This window comes from Mizuhopecten yessoensis, unplaced genomic scaffold (genome assembly GCF_002113885.1).
Source record: "Mizuhopecten yessoensis strain PY_sf001 unplaced genomic scaffold, ASM211388v2 scaffold715919, whole genome shotgun sequence".
Lineage (NCBI taxonomy): Eukaryota > Metazoa > Mollusca > Bivalvia > Pectinida > Pectinidae > Mizuhopecten > Mizuhopecten yessoensis.
Genome location: NW_018479857.1, coordinates 51,417 through 73,516, shown reverse-complemented (window position 1 = coordinate 73,516; position 22,100 = coordinate 51,417). Strand labels below are relative to the sequence as shown.

At 36.5% G+C, this 22,100-nt stretch overlaps 1 protein-coding gene across 1 annotated transcript in view; it reads right to left on the bottom strand.

The window, feature by feature from the left end:
• Nucleotides 1-19,803, bottom strand: part of LOC110441382 (cullin-4B-like) — a gene marked incomplete at its 3' end in the record, with an annotated part of 22,459 nt that extends 2,656 nt beyond the window's left edge. The window contains exons 1-15 of the mRNA XM_021484500.1: nucleotides 19,422-19,803; nucleotides 17,522-17,741; nucleotides 16,601-16,670; nucleotides 13,849-13,922; nucleotides 11,439-11,601; nucleotides 8,708-8,797; nucleotides 6,511-6,593; nucleotides 5,770-5,837; nucleotides 4,482-4,600; nucleotides 3,720-3,795; nucleotides 3,120-3,248; nucleotides 2,076-2,180; nucleotides 1,486-1,596; nucleotides 890-975; nucleotides 124-231 (exon numbers count right to left, since the gene is read on the bottom strand). Of these exons, the coding sequence (XP_021340175.1) occupies nucleotides 124-231; nucleotides 890-975; nucleotides 1,486-1,596; nucleotides 2,076-2,180; nucleotides 3,120-3,248; nucleotides 3,720-3,795; nucleotides 4,482-4,600; nucleotides 5,770-5,837; nucleotides 6,511-6,593; nucleotides 8,708-8,797; nucleotides 11,439-11,601; nucleotides 13,849-13,922; nucleotides 16,601-16,670; nucleotides 17,522-17,741; nucleotides 19,422-19,698 (1,779 nt within the window). The remainder of the gene's footprint in view (nucleotides 1-123; nucleotides 232-889; nucleotides 976-1,485; nucleotides 1,597-2,075; nucleotides 2,181-3,119; nucleotides 3,249-3,719; nucleotides 3,796-4,481; nucleotides 4,601-5,769; nucleotides 5,838-6,510; nucleotides 6,594-8,707; nucleotides 8,798-11,438; nucleotides 11,602-13,848; nucleotides 13,923-16,600; nucleotides 16,671-17,521; nucleotides 17,742-19,421) is intronic.
• Between the last annotated feature and the right edge of the window lie 2,297 nt (nucleotides 19,804-22,100).

Sequence of the window (22,100 nt, the reverse complement as noted above, 5' to 3'; positions counted from 1 at the left end):
CCCCCCCCCCTTACATTTAGGGAGTAGAGACTTACCTCCAGTGGTAGGTGTATTTCCATGGGGGTATAGGTGGGCCCTCAGTATGACCCCTCCCCCAACACACATTAGGGAGTAGAGACTTACCTCCAGTGGTAGGTGTATTTCCATGGGAGTATAGGTGGGCCAGTAGCCCATTGTGAGGATGTTCACTGTCAGTTCTATACCTCCTGGTGAGTCAATGTGCTGCATATACTGTGGAATCAAACCCGAAGTCATTGATTAAATATAAAATATCTGTACCACACATGTCTGTGTCATGTTAACCAAGCTGTCAATAGACATGAATTATAGGCATCTTGATTTGTTCACCACTGTGTGAACAGACCATGAATAATATAAATATACATGACTCATCAAGAATTTATGAATTTCAACTTCAGTTTTTATATTAAAGTAAAGACTGTGATAATGATATATATTTTATCTGAGCTTTATCTCAAACTGTGACCTTTCAGTGATTAGGAAGTTAATTCTGAAGCAAATAAATCAGACTTAAAAAAATCCGAAATCATTTTTTTTTTTTAGAGTAGTAATAGCCAAAATATGTTCATAACTAATCAGTCATGTTTTGCCTCATTTGTGTATTTCAAATCTGGTTTTTGTTGGTTGAATTTTCTTTTTAGGTTTATCCTAATCTCAATCATCTGAGTGCTTGAAAATAAGTGTCTCACTTCTGTATAAAGTGAATGTTACGTTTTATTTAAAGGTTGTTTTATTTAAAGGTTATCCTAAAACCAATCATTAAATTGTCTGTTTAAATGTTTTCTTCCATTTCAGAAATACAGACCGACAAATATAAGGGTAACCCTTTATGTTCTCAATTTTCATACTGAATAAATGAATACATTACCTGCTTGAAAGTTAGCATGAAATCCTTTGACAGCTCCATATCTTTGAACATTCCCTCTAACTTACTCGTGAAGGCAGCACCACATTCTGAAGTAGAATATAGGTTAGATTACCTGAACTAACCATAGAATATAGGTTAGATTACCCGACATTAAGCTAGTAACAGATAACTCAACACTGGCATTAGACTTCTATGACCGTCTGTGCACCACCACAGGTACATGGCAGGTCCATTGTTCAACAGTAAGGCAGCTGTGATATATGGCTCTAGGTTACGACAAACTGACTTGATAATAAATGGAGTGTACTGTATACTAAAATTTAAGTTTACTAAAGCATTGAACTGCTTTCAGCTGGCAATCATAGTCAATATGAAACACACTAGCACACCTAGACGAATGCTTGTATTGCATTACCACTTACAGGAAATTTTATTTCTAATCTCACAAAATAACATTATTTTTTTTATAAGTCAGCATTTAGTTCATATTTGATAATATATTTTGTATGGTTGATCAATAAACAGAACAGCCAACTTAAGAAATGGTACCCAATGTTACAAACATAATAATGATATTAAATACTGATCTTTCCTACCTTGTTTGAGCTTCGACAGCATGGATTTCTCTGCATCGACTGAGGCACTCTTTCCCACAAGAAGCCTCTTAGCCAGGTCCTTCTTGTAGAAAGCCTCGAACACATCTTTACCTGTACTCAAAATAGAATGTCGGTATGTAGTGTCAGAACAGAAACTTGGGTGTATACAGAGTCAGACCAGAAACTTGGGTGTATACAGAGTCCGACCAGAAACTTGGGTGTATACAGAGTCAGACCAGAAACTGTTACTGTGTCTCACATTATCAAAGTTTGTAGAACATTTCAGTAATTGTGAATTATTTCTTGGGTTTGTTATGACCAATCATCCTCATGTTTTTTACTACTGTATTTACCACCATAAAATGTCAATGTATTTTTTTCCTAAATATTCTAAATATTTCTTTTATTATAGCCTACTACCCCCCCCCCCACTCCTCCCAGTAACAATTCCTCTATATCCTTAGTGATCAATGATATAACACTGTCCTTATATCCCTAAAGCCCCTTTATAGTGCTAAAAGGTGACGGTATAACAAGGTTTTACTGTCTATGAAGTAACAGGGACTGATCAATGTTTCTGTGATACGTACCATGTATAAACCTAAAGAGGACCATGATCTTGTCGAGAAGTCTCTCCAGTTCCTCCTCCGTGGCTTCCTTGTTCCCAGCTCGTAACTTGGAATCCACATATTTGGCTGGGTAAAAATTACAGAAACATAAACCATCAAAGAATTTGATCCAAAAAACATATTTTACCATTTCCTGACCTGCATGTCATTTTCCAATAAATTCACAGAGCCATCTTTAAAACGGATCTTTTGATGTAGAATTTTCAACAAGTCACCAATTTTATTTTTTTTCACAAAATTGTTTCTATCTTGTCGCATGCAATGGCAGTTTTACATTTTCATGTCTTTCCTAGGATAAATTCAATATTGACCATTCCAATGCATATTTTCTTTCAGTATACTCGACAATACTGGGCGTGTCGTTCAGTATACTCGACAATACTGGGTGTGTCCAAAACCTTTTTCAGTATACTTGACAATATGTGAGTGTCCAAGATCTTGTTCAGTATACTTGACAATATGCGAGTGTTCAAAACCTTGTTCAGTATACTTGACAATATGCGAGTGTCCAAAATCTTGTTCAGTATACTCGACATAATGCGAGTGTTCAAAACCTTTTTCAGTATACTTGACAATATGCGAGTGTCCAAAATCTTGTTCAGTATACTCGACAATATGTGAGTGTCCAAAATCTTGTTCAAGTATGCTAGAAAATGGCAATTTAACCATAAAAGTTTGATCTTCAGTTGGTGAAATTAGCAGTTATTGTTTTAGCTCTAAGGTTTTGATACAGGTTGTCTTAGTAACCCGTTAAACGTACTATACAAAATGCAATATTTGGATGCAGCGGGGATACTTCTCCCAGTCACAGAAATTCTGACATCACGTGAAGCAGAAAAGCCCAGGGGAACCACCAAAAACAAGTAGCAGCTTAAAACATACTATACTAATCACTTCACCAATAAAGATACCCCACATTAGTTAGGCTGGATTTTTCACTGACAAATACTTTAATACAAATTTGCTTTCATTGTATTGACTAATCTTTTTATTCTGAAATCTTACCAATAAGTTCTGCTGGTTTGTTCTGTCGAACGTTGACAAAATTTTCGAAACTTTCTTTCATTGCATTGACAAACTTGTCATTTTTGTTGAAGCAAACAGTGATGATGTTGTCAGTTTTGTCTTTGAAATCTGAAAAATAGGAGAAATATAGTGATATTCTATCTATATCTAAGTTTACATGGGAGTGAATGTTTCTAATGTTTGGCAACAGACATATCAGGAATTCTTAACATGAAAACAAAATATCATGCAGTTATGGACATTTCAGGGGGCATATATTAACAAATTTTCATTCAGGAAAATGGATCGTTAAAAAATAATCTTCATTTATGTGACGCTTAGTAATTCTACAAAAAGCAAAAATGTTTTATCAATGTTTTCATAATTAACTCACACTAATGTCTCTTTCTAACATTTTGATTTCAAAGGTTCCAAAATTGATTAATCAGTAAGACAAGCAATGTCATCACTTGAAACTGACATACCACTGCAATTATCTCAACAACCTACATATTTTGAATATTACGACAATAGATAAAGGTTTTGATAAAACAGGAGAAATTGTATATAAACAAAGAGTGTAGAAAATAACTTGCTTACCTAGAAGACACTGTACCATGTCCTTGTCTTTTTCTGGATCATTGTCGCTGTTTATCACAATTAAACGCCCAGTCGACTACAAAAATGAACAAAACAATCCTGTATGGGAACAGTTTAACCATTGACAAAGGTCTAATCGTTCATTGGTCAACATCTGTGGATTACAATTACGAGACATGCTTTTCTTATGTTCTGTTGGTGTACCTGACACAAAAAGTCACATTGATTATCAGCATCGACAAATCATTTACAGATCTTACAAGAAAACATACTGTAAAAACCCATGTAATTTGCGCAGGTACTTTTTGAGGCTGAAAATCCCCCAAAAAGCTTCTACTCAAATATTTTGCTTGCACTGAAGAGGATTGAATAATTTTTGGTTTGGTTTGTTTGTGTTTTACTTCCTATTAATCATTTACGCTTTTTCATTTAAGGACGTGCCAGGTTTTGGTGGTGGAGGAAAGCCGGAGTTCCCGGAGAAAAACCACCGACCTACGGCCAGTACCTGGCGACTGCCCCACGTAGGTCTTGAACCACCGACCAAGTGGTTGAGGGCTAGTGGTTGCAGAATGTCAGACACCTTAACCACTTAGCCACCGCAGCCCCGGATTGAACGACAATGAATAAATGTTGTTCAATCAGAGATCTCCACAGAGACCTCCACTTACCTTGATGAACAGCCAGATAGTATAGGCTGACAGAGACCTCCACTTACCTTGATGAACAGCCAGATAGTATAGGCTGACTGAGATCTCCACTTACCTTGATGAACACAGAGAATGCTGTACACAGATCCTTGAGTCCGTCTCTCACTCGGGTAAACAGCTGGTACATAAGTGTTAGCTCCATGATTCTGTTCTCTGATAACAGCTGGTCTAGACCTGGCCAATAACAAAGTATGTAAACACATGTCAACAAGAAATAACCTTATACGTACTATAATATAATAATACTGATACAGACATTTTTTCCAGCCATGCAATGAGAAGATGTATTCAGAACCAGAGGCCCAATGGGCCTGCATCGCTCACCTGGTAATAATCTCACACTTGTAATCTTAAAAGTGGACTAAAATACAGCTACAGGCAGAATATCAGGGGCAATTGACCCCTGTGACCATGAAAATAGATGAAGGTCATTCATTTGAACAAACTTGGTAGCCCTTCTTCTCAGCATGCTACTGGCCAAATATCATCATCCTGCAACCTTTGGTTATTCAGAAGAGGTTGTTTAAAGTTTTTGACTTATTTGACCCCTGTGACCTTGAAAATAGGTGAAGGTCATTTATCTTAACAAACTTGGTAACCCTTCATCCCAGGTTGCTTCTGGCCAATGTCATCATCCTAGGCCTTTTGGTTATTGAGAAGAAGTTGTTTAAAGTAAAATATTGACACTGGACGCCTGACGGACGGAAGGATGCCGCACCATGGCATAAGCTCACTGGGCCCTTCGGACCAGGTCAGCTAAAAATTGTAATTAAATCAATAAATTGAAACTCAAAATGGGTGAAATGACTTAAAAATATGTTTTGTTTATTGCTATGGTAACATGTCTCCTATAATGATACACTAGAGGTACATATTTTAGCCAGCACTTTTCAGACTTTTAAATATTGTGTTAAATCATAATTGCACAATTGAAATTATTGTAGATTGTTTTCTGGGTATGCAAATTCATAAATGAGCTGATCTGTTATAATTTGATAGTTCAATGTGTTAAAATTTGAGTAATCTAAAGTAAGTATGTTTACATTATCCTTCTGTCAATCTTATTATAAACACATGATTTCGTGATACAAATGTACATTTGTCCATGTTTATCGTGTGCCATTCCTTCCACAGACATCATTCATTATACTTATTCAAACTAATACCAAGTATGTAATCGAAGCTACACCTGATGTCTTTGACTGAACATTACACATCCCAATGTATTGCACAGACATATATATCCACCTGTTTTCCATCCCTCCACAAACCTGAACTATATTAATTGTGAGATAAAGATGTATGTATACCTCCCCCCATTTCTGTATCCCTTTGTACCCTACCTTTCTGAAGGATCTGTCCCAGATGTTGCTCCAGTAGCTGTTTCTCTACACAGCAGACAAGTGGTTTTCTGTTGAAGTAAAATAAGGTACACATGTGGTAGATTTACTCTTAAAAGTATATGATGCTCTATACTCCTAAACTTTTGAATTCCTTATTTCTTCTATAGCAAGAATATATTCCTGGAATAAGTCTAAGTGGAGAATTTATATACCCACATCTTACAGAGAATGAAAATGTGCAAAATTCCTTCAGCTGCTTACAGTAAAATCTTGATATAATGTTTTTTCATTTCATTTACCACCTCAGTTTCAGATCTTCTTTCTGATTGATCCAAAACAATACAAAGACCCTTTATAATGCTAAGAATTTGCTGGACAATCGTTTGCAGTATAATAAGGTTCGATAGCTGGAATTAATATTTCGATCGACAAATTTGCCAAAAAAGTCCTTTAAAAGAAAAGATCACTTAACATTCAGGAATATTTTTCTCCTTATTTTGGGGAAAGTTGATATCTTCTTTGTAAAATATTTGTTTGAGTTTGAGAGATTCATGGGAGGTCCGCATGTGTCACACGGGCGGTCACCTCTCTGTGTCTAAAGATACTACAAATTACCAACTTCTCTGCTGTATTTTCATGCACTTTTATACTTTTAATCTCATTATAGTAATTTTCAAATGCCATAACATCAAATCATTTTTACATAATCAATCTGATACATGAATAAATGATAACACTTACTTTGTTGATTGATCCAGATAGTGTAGTAATCTTTCAGATTCCTCACTTAGTCGCTTGTCAACATAAGCCAAGTATTCCGGAACCTACAACATTTACGAGATAAAATCTTACTGATAAACATATGCATAATGAACCCCAGAAAACAAGATACTGATGGGACATGTACTGCTCCCCTGTTATCTACAATTGGCAAAACTTTCCCAGCCAACTTGAGATCAGGGTGGTAATGTTGGACAAACAACGCCCATTTTGTTTGTGTTTTACGTGCTACTTACAGCTATGGTCATTTAAGGGTATGCCAGGTTTTTGTGGTGGTGGAAACTACCGACTTTTGGACAGTACCTGGTGGCTGCCCCACGTAGGCCTCGAACCCGCAACCCAGTGGTAGAGGGCTAGTGGTAGCAGAATGTCAGACGCCCTAACCACTTGGCCACCGTGGCCCCCAACACCCAGACAGTGAGGGTAACATTAGTCCCAATTTAAGTTACAATTCTGTGAAACTTTTGCGTCAAAATGTCTCCATCAATGAGATGACATAGTGGCAATCTTGAATTTACAAATCCCAAACGGTCTTATGGAAGTTGAAAAGTCAAAATTGTCAATAAGAAAGAAAAGTGCCCATCTTAGATTACCAAATAGCCCCAAAACAGTTGGTTCATGATCATTTGCATTTGGTATGGTTAAAATAGGAGCACTAGAAGAGGTTGGAAATGTCAAAGACCCCCCAGGGTTTCACAACCTGCCCGTGTTTAACATTGAATATATGTGAAGCACGATAATGCTGTTTTTTTACTATTCTGGTCTGTCCATGTGCCCTGTCATATTGACAACAATTGTGCTATTGTTTAAGTGTAATGTTGTGATAATGCTGTCATCGTGCTAAAACTGACTGCTGATCATCTTTCCAAAGCTAAAATGCTGAGATCTACTCTGTCCGATGCGAGATAAATAATGTTCAGACTTACAGATAAGGTTTATCATTGTCAGCAAACTACAATGCCAAATACTCAAGAAAGAGAAACTGTTGATGTCCTGAGTGATAGAAAGGGAGAAGATATAGATATACGAGTGAGTGAGTCATTGTCTGGGGTGATATAGATATACGAGTGAGTGAGGCATTGTCTGGGGTGATATAGATATATGAGTGAGTGAGGCATTGTCTGGGGTGATATAGATATACGAGGGAGTGAGTCATTGTCTGGGGTGATATAGATATACGAGTGAGTGACTCATTGTCTGGGGTGATATAGATATACGAGTGAGTGACTCATTGTCTGGGGTGATATAGATATACGAGTGAGTGAGGCATTGTCTGGGGTGATATAGATATACGAGTGAGTGACTCATTGTCTGGGGTGATATAGATATACGAGTGAGTGAGTCATTGTCTGGGGCGATATAGATATATGAGTGAGTGAGTCATTGGCTGGGGTGATATAGATATATGAGTGAGTGAGTCATTGTCTGGGGGGATATAGATATATGAGTGAGTGAGTCATTGTCTGGGGGGATATAGATGTATGAGTGAGTGAGTCATTGTCTGGGGGGATATAGATATACGAGTGAGTGAGGCATTGTCTGGGGTGATATAGATATATGAGTGAGTGAGGCATTGTCTGGGGTGATATAGATATACGAGTGAGTGACTCATTGTCTGGGGTGATATAGATATACGAGTGAGCGAGTCATTGTCTGGGGTGATATAGATATACGAGGGAGTGAGTCATTGTCTGGGGTGATATAGATATATGAGTGAGTGAGGCATTGTCTGGGGTGATATAGATATACGAGTGAGTGAGTCATTGTCTGGGGGGATATAGATATACGAGTGAGTGAGGCATTGTCTGGGGTGATATAGATATACGAGTGAGTGAGTCATTGTCTGGGGGGATATAGATGTATGAGTGAGTGAGTCATTGTCTGGGGGGATATAGATATACGAGTGAGTGAGGCATTGTCTGGGGTGATATAGATATACGAGTGAGTGAGTCATTGGCTGGGGTGATATAGATATATGAGTGAGTGGGTCATTGTCTGGGGTGATATAGATATACGAGTGAGTGAGTCATTGTCTGGGGGGATATAGATATATGAGTGAGTGAGTCATTGTCTGGGGTGATATAGATGTATGAGTGAGTGAGTCATTGTCTGGGGTGATATAGATATACCAGTGAGTGATATAGGCTATATAACTTACATCTCTTTCTTGCATCAGTCGCTGTCCTTCGGCAGCATATAGTCTGTCTGTAGCCTCAATAAACTTCTTTTCAAAGGCTTCCTGATAAATCTAGATAACATAAAGGCATCCTGATAAATCTAGATAACATAAAGGCATCCTGATAAATCTAGGTAACATAAAAGTTTCCTGATAAATCTAGATAACATGAAGGCATCCTGATAAATGTAAGTAACATAAAGGCTTCCTGATAAACCTAGATATCATAAAGGCTTCCTGATAAATCTAGATATCATAAAGGCTTCCTGATAAACCTAGATATCATAAAGGCTTCCTGATAAATCTAGATATCATAAAGGCTTCCTGATAAATCTAGATAACATAAAGGCATCCTGATAAATCTAGGTAACATAAAGGTTTCCTGATAAATCTAGATAACATAAAGGCATCATGATAAATCTAGGTAACATAAAGGCATCCTGATCAATCTAGGTAACATAAAGGCTTCCTGATAAATCTAGATACCGTAAAAACCCATGTAATTTGCGCATCTGTTAATTTGCGCAGGTACTTTTTGAGGCTGAAAATAGGGAAAAAAGCTTCTACTCGAATATTTTGCACACCCAAAAAATCTGGAAAAAAAACGATGTTCATGTTCCGAAAACCGATCTCTGAATATTTTTTTTAAAAATATATTTCTATGATTTTTTTTTCATTGATGTAAAATGATATTTAAAACCAAGAAGAAACTACGTTAAATGTGTATTTTGTTGCTTGTTTTCTTTGAATTATCTGATAACACGTGTGCGCATATCGGCATACATCAATTCATTTTAGCAATATTTTACTTAAAACATTTTTTTGCTTACAAAAACATATCAATTAATGAGTAATTCGATGTTTAGTAACCGCTGGTGCATATCTCCTGGTGAAAGACATAATTAGATACCTTTTATTGATCATAATTACGATCAGTGAGAAGGGCTCATCATGGCGGCTTGGGTTACGTCACTTCAAACCAGGTCATGTCACAGTTCAGTTTGGCCACGGAATTAGATTATCTAAATCTGTGGTTTGGCGATATTTTTTACAAATTACAATGCAGTAATTAGCTAACACTATCTCTGTGATTACCCGCTTACAATAGCTCTACTAATTGAAATGATTTGCAGTCGCGATCGACGGACCGTGTTGTTGTTTTTTTCACTCACCAACACGCGGCGTGAATTATGAAGCCCTACTGCATTGTCATAACTACAGACTGATTTGACTGATAAGGGATTATAAAAAATATGTTTATACTAGAAACGTGGACAATCAATACATCCTCTTCAAATCTACTCCATGGAAAAAAATATTTAACGCAGACTATTTTTACGATGCTTCATTTAATAAATATTGAAATAATTCACGAGGTTATTATCAATCACGTGTTTACGTAATGTTAGACACGAGATCAACATGAAAGTGAGCTGGAAAAAAACCATGCTGTACGTATACGCATAGGCGATTTGAAAAAAACTTATAGAACTTACATGGAACGAAGCTTAAATTGAACAACTTATACATTTTCGTAATAGTATGGGGAAACGCACCGAGATGTCGAAACGTAATGTCGTAAGTTGATCGGCGATTATCTGGCATAGCAATTTGGCTAAACTTTTTTTGTCAACGGTTACCTATTTAATAACACTTTTCACATAAACTCACATGACAACACATTATGTATCTTTTATTAATGTTTGACATAAATGAATTTGTTGATAGTTATTTGCCTTAGAGTTCCGTGTACCAAGGGAAATAATCCAAGATGGCGATCTCCCAGAATCGTCGATCTTTTCCTGAAAAAAACTTAAAATTTTCTACACCTGTGTATTTTACGCACCCCCCACTTCGGGTATTAAATTTCTGAAAAAAAAGTGCGCAAATTACATGGGTTTTTACGGTATCATAAAGGCTTCCTGATAAATTTCGGTAAAATAAAATCAATGTGATGCATGCGTTAAATGTACATCAGACAGTCTCTTAATCTTTACCTTTAGATAGAATATCAGCTGTAACAGAACTTACCTGTAGGTAAGACATCAGCCCTAAGAGTGCTTACCTGTAGGTACGACATCAGCCCTAAGCTTACTTACCTGTTGGTAAAGAAATCAACTCTAAGCTAACTTACCTGTAGGTAAGACATCATCTCTAAGCTAACTTACCTGTAGGTAAGACATCAGCTCTAAGCTTACTTTCCTGTAGGTAAGACTTCAGCCCTAAGCTAACTTACCTGTTGGTAAAGACATCAACTCTAAGCTAACTTACCTGTCGGTAAGACATTAGCTCTAAGCTTACTTTCCTGTAGGTAAGACTTCAGCCCTAAGCTAACTTACCTGTAGGTAAGACATCAGCTCTAAGAGAGCTTACCTGTAGGTAAGACATCAACCCTAGGCTTACTTACATGTAGGTAAGACATTAGCCCTAAGCTAACTTACCTGTAGGTAAGACATCAGCCCTAAGAGAGCTTATCTGTTGGTAAGACATCAGCCCTAAGTTTACTTTCCTGTAAGTAAGACTTCAGCCCTAAGCTAACTGACCTGTAGGTAAGACATCAGCTCTAAGAGAGATTACCTGTAGGTAAGACATCAGCCCTAAGCTTACTTACCTGTTGGTAAGACATTAGCCCAAAGCTAACTTACCTGTTGGTAAGACATTAGCCCAAAGCTAACTTACCTGTTGGTAAGAAATCAGCCCTTAGCTTACTTACCTGCAGGTCAGACAGCATCCTTAACAGACTTTTCATCAACTGTCTGTCCACAGCCTCGCCATTCCGTTCCCGCTTTATCAGCTGGAGCAGTCCATCTACAGTCCGAGTCTGTACAATATGGTGGCCCACAATCTGAGAGCGGAATAGATCCAGTCCCATGTCCCTGTACAGGATTCAAGTCTCAGATTTATTAAGGAGACAATAAAACAAAAGCAGGCATCACATGCCATCACATACATTAACTTATCAGGCCTGTAGCTATAAGTGGCGTAACGGTAACTTGGCATAACCGTAACTGGAAACAGCATTAACTGAGCTTGACTTGAGATCGATTCGGTAATTGATTTAGCACATGAAAAATTTCTTTGTAGGTTTATCATGAAGAACTGAAATTCTTTAGATACAAATAGTTGCTTTACATGTTTAATCAACATAAAACGTCCCTTTCATCAGTTCTTGTTGATTCTTGCTTGAATCATGCCAGCATTCAAGTAACCTACCGGTTATTGTCAATTTCTGAAGTACCTTTTCTCATCATTTGAATGTCTATTAGATAAACTTCTTAGCTAAATAACATGTAGTTATATCAATATTTTTTAATGATTGGACACAATGTCAATTTAGTAAACGTATTATTTTTGGCGCGCATTTCAACCCATAATTGATTACCGATCAATCTTGAGGGTCCGATAATCGATCTTTAATATATTAATATTGGACTGATTCCCAGCACTAGTAGCCATACATAACACTTTCTGGATTCGAAATAAACTCTTGATACAGCAATAGGTAAGATTCCTAAAATGACTTTGACAGCAATAATTGTAGTCCGAGCTACTGTCATGCTTCCTATTTTATAATTGTATGATCTTTTATGGATAAATTAACTAGGACCAGCTTTAACATGACAGACGGACAGTGTGATTCCAGTATTAACATAACCCCAAAATTTGTGATGATGCAATAACTTGTCAGATTTAACAACAAGAGGCCCATGGGCCTTAACGGTCACCTGAGTCTACAGTATTTATTTTTGTTGTTGAAATATGTACCATTTTGAGTAAAAATTAGTATAATGTTAACTTAACTTTGTCAGGACCATGAGCTGATCATTCCTAGACCAATTTTAAGTGAGATCGGCCTATTAGAACTTAGTAGCAAAATAGCGGCCATGGCAGCCAAATTGTATTTCTGATTGACCCGAAAAATAACAACACTTTGTCAGGACCATGATTCGATCATTCCTACAAAGTTTCAGTTCAATCGGCCAAGTAGATCTTTACTTTAAGTTTGAAATAGTTTTTCAAAATGGCAGCTGTGGTGGCCATATTGGATTTCTGATCGACCTGAAAAATAACAACACTTTGTCAGGACCATGAGTCAATCATTCCTACAAAGTTTCAGTTCAATCGGCCTAGCAGAACTTGACTTTAAGTTTGAAATATGTTTTCAAAATGGTGGCCGTGGCGGCCATATTGGATTTATGATTGACCTGAAAAATAACAACACTTTGTCAGGACCATGAGTCGATCATTCCTACAAACTTTAAGTTCAATCGGTCCAGCAGAACTTGACTTTAAGTTTGAAATAGGTTTTCAAAATGGCGGCCGTGGTGGCCATATTGGATTTCTGATCGACCCAAAAAATAACAACACTTTGTCAGGACCATGAGGCGATCATTCCTACCAACTTTCAGTTCAATCGGTCCAGCAGAACTTGACTTTAAGTTTGAAATAGGTTTTCAAAATGGTGGCCGTGGCGGCCATATTGGATTTCTGATCGACCCGAAAAATAACAACACTTTGTCAGGACCATGAGGCGATCATTCCTACCAACTTTCAGTTCAATCGGTCCAGCAGAACTTGACTTTAAGTTTGAAATAGGTTTTCAAAATGGCGGCCGTGGCGGCCATATTGGATTTCTGATCGACCCGAAAAATAACAACACTTTGTCAGGACCATGAGGCGATCATTCCTACCAACTTTCAGTTCAATCGGTCCAGCAGAACTTGACTTTAAGTTTGAAATAGGTTTTCAAAATGGCGGCCGTGGCGGCCATATTGGATTTCTGATCGACCCGAAAAATAACAACACTTTGTCAGGACCATGAGGCGATCATTCCTACCAACTTTCAGTTCAATCGGCCCAGCAGAACTTGACTTTAAGTTTGAAATGTAAAATGTTAACGGACGACGGACGACGACGGACGAAAACGGATAGCAATAGGTCACTTGAGCTAAAGCTCAGGTGACCTAAAAAGGCAGGGTGATTCTAATATAAAACCCTGCCCCTTGACAATTTCAATTCTTTACCAGCTGTATAGGGTAAACCAAACTGTGTTTGTGATTGTATAATTTCTTACAAGCTGTATAGGGTAAACCAAACTGTGTTTGTAATTGTATGAATCTTACCAGATGGACATGATTGAAGAGGTCTGTAGCACATACGTCCGGTCTAGGTACAAGAAGATGCTCCGTATCATTATCTGTTGACAGAAATATCACGTTTTAATATAATAGAATCCAAACCAATCAAAGAGCTTTGACTGAAAAAAATACCAAATTTCTGGTCAATATCATCCTCGATATCCAGGGGTTACGTTCACTTTCACTCTCGCACCCTAGGAATATGTCATAGCAAAATTGAAGGCATGCGTCTAGTTTTTTTAATGGTGTCAGGTAAACAAGAGGCCCATGGGCCTTAACGGTCACCTGATATATTTATACAGAGAGTTAATTTTGTTTTTAACATGAACAGAAATATTATTCAAAGTGACAAAAAACAATAAAACCACCTTATTCAATATCTAGCATACAGATTTCAGACTAAAAAGTATTTGAAACTAGCACCTCTGATTCTAAACAAGGAAAATGAAGAAATTTTAGCACACTGACTCCTTTGAGCCCCACCCTACAGCCCTTGGGGGTAGGGCTGGCTCAAAATTTTCAAAGTATCAAACTGTCAACTCAAGGTTATAATTCCAATCAAGTTATTAACATGTAATATTCAAAGTATCATTTGCCATTATAAACCATAATAAATTTTGCCCCCCCCCTTCTCCCCCAGGGGGTAAACGTGAGACCCTAGGGTCATAAACCTTAAGACCCTTCCATCTATGAAGAGTATTTGATTCTACCATATCTGGGTCTTGAGAAGAAGATTTTTGAAATTTCAGTAAATTCGACCCTTTTTGGCCCCACCCATCAGCCCCTGGGGGTCAGTCAGGGCTGATATGTGCTTATTATCAAACTGCTACCTAATACTGATAATGCTAACCCAAATTGAATTACTTCCAATGGAAATTAAACAAATGTTGGTCCAAAATGTGATTTCCCTATATAAACTATAGTAAAGTTTACCCCCTCCCCAGGGGGAAACGTGAGACCCCAGGGTCAAGAAATTCACAATTTCGGTAAAGCACCTTAAGACCCTTCCATCTATGAAGAGTATTTGATTCTACCATATCTGGGTCTTGAGAAGAAGATTTTTGAAATTTCAGTCAATTCAACCCTTTTTGGCCCCACCCATCAGCCCCTGGGGGTCAGTCAGGGCTCATAGGTGCATACTATCAAACTGCTACCTAATACTGATAATGCTAACCCAAATTGAATTACTTCCAATGGAAATTAAACAAATGTTGGTCCAAAATGTGATTTCCCTATATAAACTATAGTAAAGTTTACCCCCTCACTGGGCGAAACGTGAGACCACAGGGTCAAGAAATTCACAATTTTGGTAAAGCACCTTAAGACCCTTCCATATATGAAGAGTATTTGATTCTACTATATGTGGGTCTTGAGAAGAAGATTTTTGAAATTTTAGTCAATTTGACCCTTTTTGGCCCCGCCCCTCAGGCCCCTGGGGGCTTGGGACTAAACCGGCAACTATTTGTGTTGACCTTTGGCCATGGAAGGTCCCTGCAGGATTTCACTGAAATTGGTTCAGGGGTTTTGGAGAAGAAGTCGAAAATGTAAATTGTTTACGGACGGACGACGACGGACAAAAGGCGATCGCAATAGGTCACTTGAGACTTTGTCTCAGGTGACCTAAAAAACCTGACCAATCAATAGGCTGATACTTGTTCTTTGAAGAGTACAGAGGAGGGATGCCCGACTTCAAAGCCAACAAGTTTTACCGTTAAGTGAACCTGAGATTCTTTTGATGTAGATCAAAGGATCAAACTAGCCTTCTCATCTCATCCACAAGGCGGTGCACACTGAGCCTTCGATTTTGCTTTGACATATTCAAGGGGTGTAGGGAGCGAAAGTGAGTGAACCTCTGGATATCGAGGATGGGTCAATCTACTTTCTATAAGACCAAAACATACTTTTGTACAAGAATTTGATTACCTGACCTTGAAAGTGTATTGGGTTTTTTTTCTTTCATAAAACATACTAACTTCTAATAAAGGAAAATTGGCAGTGCAGAAAAAGGTCCATAGTGAAACATTTTCCATTTCTAACACTGCTTTAAAGAGGTCAAACTGTATATATATTTAAGATGAACTTGTGTAATATAAAGATCCTTGATCCTAGTGAGCTTCAGTTTAGACAGGGTTCACTGTACAGTGAAACCTTCATCCATGTATATCATACTCTTAGTGTTTTATTAGCTATCTCACATACTCCAACATATTTTAAGGCCCCTTTTCATTTCTTCAGAACAATTTCTGTATTATTGTCTCCCTCCATGCATAGCCAAATCTTCTTGCTGGAAACTTATGACAATATAAGGAGGTTTAACTGTAGATTGGGTCAATTATGACAATATGAGGAGGTCTGACTGTAGCTTGGTTCAATTATGACAATATAAGGAGGTTTGACTGTAGATTGGGTCAATTATGACAATATAAGGAGGTTTGACTGTAGATTGGTTCAATTATGACAATATAAGGAGGTCTGACTGTAGCTTGGGTCAATTATGACAATATAAGGAGGTCTGACTGTAAGATTGGTTCAATTATGACAATATAAGGAGGTCTGACTGTAGATTGGGTCAATTATGACAATATAAGGAGGTTTGACTGTAGATTGGGTCAATTATGACAATATAAGGAGGTTTGACTGTAGATTGGGTCAATTATGACAATTTAAGGAGGTTTGACTGTAGATTGGGTCAATTATGACAATATAAGGAGGTTTGACTAGATTGGTTCAAACTTACCATCTGTCTGCAGTGATCCTTCCAGCAACTGTCCATCATTTTTAGGAACTGTTCATACCCTTTATTCTCTGTACCAAGCATTAAGGATTCAAAATGATAAACAGTGTATGTTTTTGCTTCTATTATATGTACAGGAGCCATTTTCTGGATGGATTTGGTTGGGGTCATTGACCCCTTTTGCTACGAATTCCCATCTCAATTTTTTTGTAGTTGCTAAAAGCGCTATAAAATATGACTGGTCATATGAATCTTCATCATTTCTCAGAGATACTCTCCAGATTTACGTATGGCATCCACTATCTAAAGAAGTGCTGGCTATAAAATTCAATAAATAGGACCCCTCTGAGATTAACTGTGGTCATTCTGCTTATTTTTACTGGTTTTACAACTACATTTGAATCCTGTGGTCCTTTTGAGTTTCTCAGCATAAAAAGGCATGAGGTGCTATCAGCACAAAATCTTATTGTGTCATAGTTCAATTTCTTGATCCATCATTTTGTTTTGTATTATTATCAAATTATAATCTCCTGTGGGTGACACAGGTATCATGAAAGTTTCATTTAGATATCTTCAATGATATATTAATATTTGAATCCAGGACAAGACTTAACTAAATAAAATTGCACTTATTCGAGGTATATTCGGTCTTTGACCTACAGGTGAAAATCAAACTAATGGTGACGTAATTACTTTTACATGGCATTTCATGGAAACAACTTTTACTGATGATGCAGGTAATAATATAGTTCAAGTTCCATCAAGATATTTTATCTTACCGCCTGAACAACATATCTGTTATCAGAAGAAGACCCAGAAGAACCTGTACCAATACTGAAACTAACCAATTAGTGAGATCTATACCCAAACGAGTCAAAGTTCTGTACAACAGGTTTATAACTGGTGCTTTTTCACAAAGGATATTCGAGAAACTGCTTTATGTTGGCTTTGACATGGTTTTCACAAACTTGTTTGAGCTGGTCGTAGAGGTTGGCAGACATTTTGTGGGAGCACATGTTTTCCACGGCTTGGTACAATTCCTCCAGACTTGACTGGATAGAGTGACTTGTGTGAATGGCCTCCACTGAATCCCGTAATTTCTCCCATGTTTGCTGCTGAAAGTTTTCTGGCAACTTTGGTTTTTCTGTAGAATAAATAGGAATGCAATGGATAACTACTGTCTTCTAGACATTGATATCTACAATGAGATCTAGACAATATCACTTCCTGTTTACATGAGCTGTCAGTCCTAAACTTACGGAAAATCATGAACAGAAGATTTTTCCTTAACTTCAACAATGCTCTTTGATTGATTTTTCCTCAACCCTTTCACCTCTAGGTAGCTTTAGTGGACTCTACCTTGCATTTATTGTGATGAGTCCATTGAGGTTTACCGTGGTGAAAGGATTAACTTCAACAATGCTCTTTGATGGAAAAGCTTGATTAAACTGGGGCCTGACACCTATGTGATTATTTTCAGCAGCTGATCAAATTAAAGGGAATGCAGGGGAGAATTGCTCCTTAACAGGAACTTAATCAAGGCCTCTATATTTCTACTTTCTCTGACTTGAATTTCTGAACACACTCATTAGCTTTTCCATCTATGACCGGAAACTTTGAACTGACAGACTATTTTTTCTGATTAAAAGGATAATAAAAACCTTGTACTGATGTTTTATGTAAAGTCACTAGTAGGTTTCTGTCTTTTGTAAGATACACATGTACATAGACATAAACTTACCTGATCATATGCTATAACAATATATTGCAATGTTAACCAATACTCTGAAATATTTAAAATAAACATAAAAATATTAAGCCTGGTAATATATGTTTCCTGTTTCTGTGTTTGTTTCCTTTTTGTATCTGTTTCCTTTTTGTATCAGATAATTCTTCCTAAGTTACTTGTAGAGCTTATATCAGCCAATGAGTTTACCTATTTTTATCATTAGAAAAAGTAAAAAAGGTCGTCAGTTTTCAACAAAATACGTTCTTGTTTTGTATTCTATTAAGATTAATCTGTGTTCAGTTATTTTCATGAAACATGATAATTCGGTGATTTTAAAGTCCAAACAATTATCACATATGATCTATTACACTGTGGATCCGATGACTTTTTTCGTGATCTCGTATAATACAACTTTATCACCACAAAGGTAGCCTATGACACTCCTATTTCCACATTTAATGTTTTTTCTTCAATAAAATTTCATACCATTGCATATTTCTAGCTGGTGATTTTTTCCCCCTTCCATAACCTATATGAGCACCTTTTCCCAAGTTAGCGTTATGAGTATTTTGTTGTGTCATGGACACTGTATGTCTCTGTTTCACAAGAAGATCATCGTTTAATCTTAAATGGATATAAAATTATTATATAATAAAGTGCAGGGAAATTTATGGAACCCATATTAGATTCATGAAATAGAAACTTACAATGAAAAGATACACAACTAGAAATATCTTACTTACTACCGTTCATTCTTTGAATAACATCAGGTTTCTATATATTAAATGTAATCTTAACGCTTTTAATCAAAATATTGTGTTGGCAATGGCTTATGTGAATGTCATTTGATAAAATATGCACAGTATTAACTTGGAACAACCCCTCATATGAGTAACAATCCTTCATAAGGGTAACAGTTAATGTTTTCTGTAATGATTTTATTACTGAAAGGATGAATAACGTGATATAAAGACACATTGGGTTCTTCTAAATACTAGGAACAATATGGCGTTCTTCTTTCAACATATTCCAACCTGTTGCACTGAAGAGTAATATAATCATCCATATTTTGGAGCTTTACACAAGAAGACCTACCTTTGAAATTCTTTATCACAAGTTTCTTTGCTGCCCCTGGCTTGCTATTTGCCAGTGGCGAAGCATGTCTGTTTAACCCATTGCTGGGACTCGATAACGCTGAGAAATTAGCTCGCTTTTGAGATTCTGTCATCGGTGCTTCATCCGAGTTTTGACGAACCCTTTTGTGATTTGGAGGAGAAAGATTTTCCCTGGATTTTCTTTTCCTGTAGTTCAATTCCTCATCAAACTTCTGCTGTTCTTGCAGATCTGGCTTATTAGCATTTGAGAGAGGCATGCATTACGCTTTAGGCCACAAAATGGCCCAAATGTGCGAGAAAACAGCACTTATTTGACACTGACAACTTCTGTTTTGTCTTTTTCTCCCAAAATGGCGGTGGTTCTCGTGTACACTCTCGTGACGAAGGGAGACTACTCTGATTTGTTTACAAAACTGAAACCACGTGTTTGGTTGTCATGATCTGTCATCGTGAACATTAAGTTAACATAAGCGTCTACTTTATCTCAATATTGATTATTTGATTCCATTTTCAATTGCAAGTTAGTACGTTTGTAAATAAATTTATTTTAATATTAGTTTGTATATATCTTACTTTTGAAACAGTACATGCATTACATGCTATATCTTTCAACAACAAAACCTCATTGATTACCAACGTTGTATATGTGGCTTCCCTATTGAAGACACACACCATTTCTTTTTTACCTGTGATATATATAACGAACAAAGAATTAAGCTTTATCGTGAACTGAATGAATACATGCCTCNCCCACCCCCTTGTCCCCTCTCTCTCTCAATTGAACCATAATAATGATGAGGATGTATGTATTATATTTACAGACTATTATCCCCCCTCTCTCTTCCCTCTCCCCCCTTTTCTCGTTTGTCTCTCTCTTATAATTTCAATTTATAAATTAAAGCATTTAAAAATGAAATAGTGTGTATATTTATATTAATTCTGCCATCTTGTTGTACTATTGTAAATATATATATGCTTGTAATTTGCTAGGAAAGGGCTTAATATAAGTTTGATAACTTGTGCCCAATCCATTTGCTTGGCAATAAAATATGTTTAAACTAAACAAAATAAGAAATTACAGAGCTTGGAATTGGATATACAACACATTTTTTGGTCTGTTTTTTTTCTTACTATAAAATTAAAAACTTCGATATTAAGTATGTCAATAAAACTATTTATTTTGATAATTTCCAAAGTAAATCAGTGAGCTTTAATGGACATTCCATGAACAGTAAGGAAATCACAGGCTAATATAATTCCTGTTGTATTCAGACTAAGATAATCCCGTTGTTGTATTCATTTTAACATAATTTCTTTTTCATATCACAGACTAAGATAATTCGTTGTTGTATTCAGACTAAGATAATTCCGTTGTTGGATCACGGACTAAGATAATTTCGTTGCTGTATTCATTTTAAGATAATTACGTTGTTGTATATTCAAACTAAGATTATCCTGTTGTTGTATTCATTTTAAGATAATTTCATTTTCATATCACAGACTACACACCCCTGCACAGACTGAGATAATTCCGATGTTGTTTTCAAACTTAGATATTTTGATGTTGTTATATTCAGACTAATATCATTCCGTTGTTGTATCACAGACTAAGATAATTTCATTTTCATATCACAGACTAAGATAATTCCGTTGTTGTATATTCAAACTAAGATAATCCCGTTGTTGTATTCAGACTATGATAATTCCGTTGTTGTATTCAGACTAAGATAATTCCATTTTCTTTCACAGACCAAGATAATTCCGTTGTTTTATCACCGACTAATATCATTCCGTTGTTGTATTCATACTAAGATAATATCGTTGTTTTATTACAGACGAAGATAATGTCGTTGTTGTATCACAGACTAAGATAATTCCATTTTCTTTGACAGACCAAGATAATTCCGTTGTTTTATCACAGACTAATATCGTTCCGTTATTGTATTCATACTAAGATAATATCGTTGTTTTATTACAGACTAAGATAATATCGTTGTTGTATCACAGACTAAGATAATTCCATTTTTTTTGACAGACCAAGATAATTCCGTTGTTTTATCACAGACTAATATCGTTCCGTTATTGTCTCACAGCCTAAGATAATTCCGTTGTTGTATCACAGACTAAGATAATTCCGTTGTTGTATCACAGACTAAGATAATTCCGTTGTTGTATTCAGACTAAGATAATTCCGGTGTTGTATCACAGACTTAGATAATTCCGTTGATGTATCACAGACTAAGATAATTCCGTTGTTGTATCACAGACTAAGATAATTCCGTTGTTGTATCACAGACTAAGATAATCCGGTTGTTGTATTCATTTTAAGATAATTCCGTTGTTGTATTCAGACTAATGTAATTGCGTTGTTGTATCAAGTTAGTTTCATAAAAGCTTATAATATACGCTAAGACATAGAATTTAATTATCTAAGTTCTAGGTGTATCGATGTAAGAATATTTATATCGCTTTGTTTCGTTTGGCAAGAATTTTCGTCTGTGATTTCTTTCTTTTGATGAAAGTTTAGCTAACATTTCTATCTTCAAACGTTTCTCGTGTAATATTGTCTGGTATTATGGAAACAGAAAAGAACAGAAATATAGAATTTAAAACTATATGCCAATGTATTCAGAATGTCCATCCGAGAACAAGAAATAGC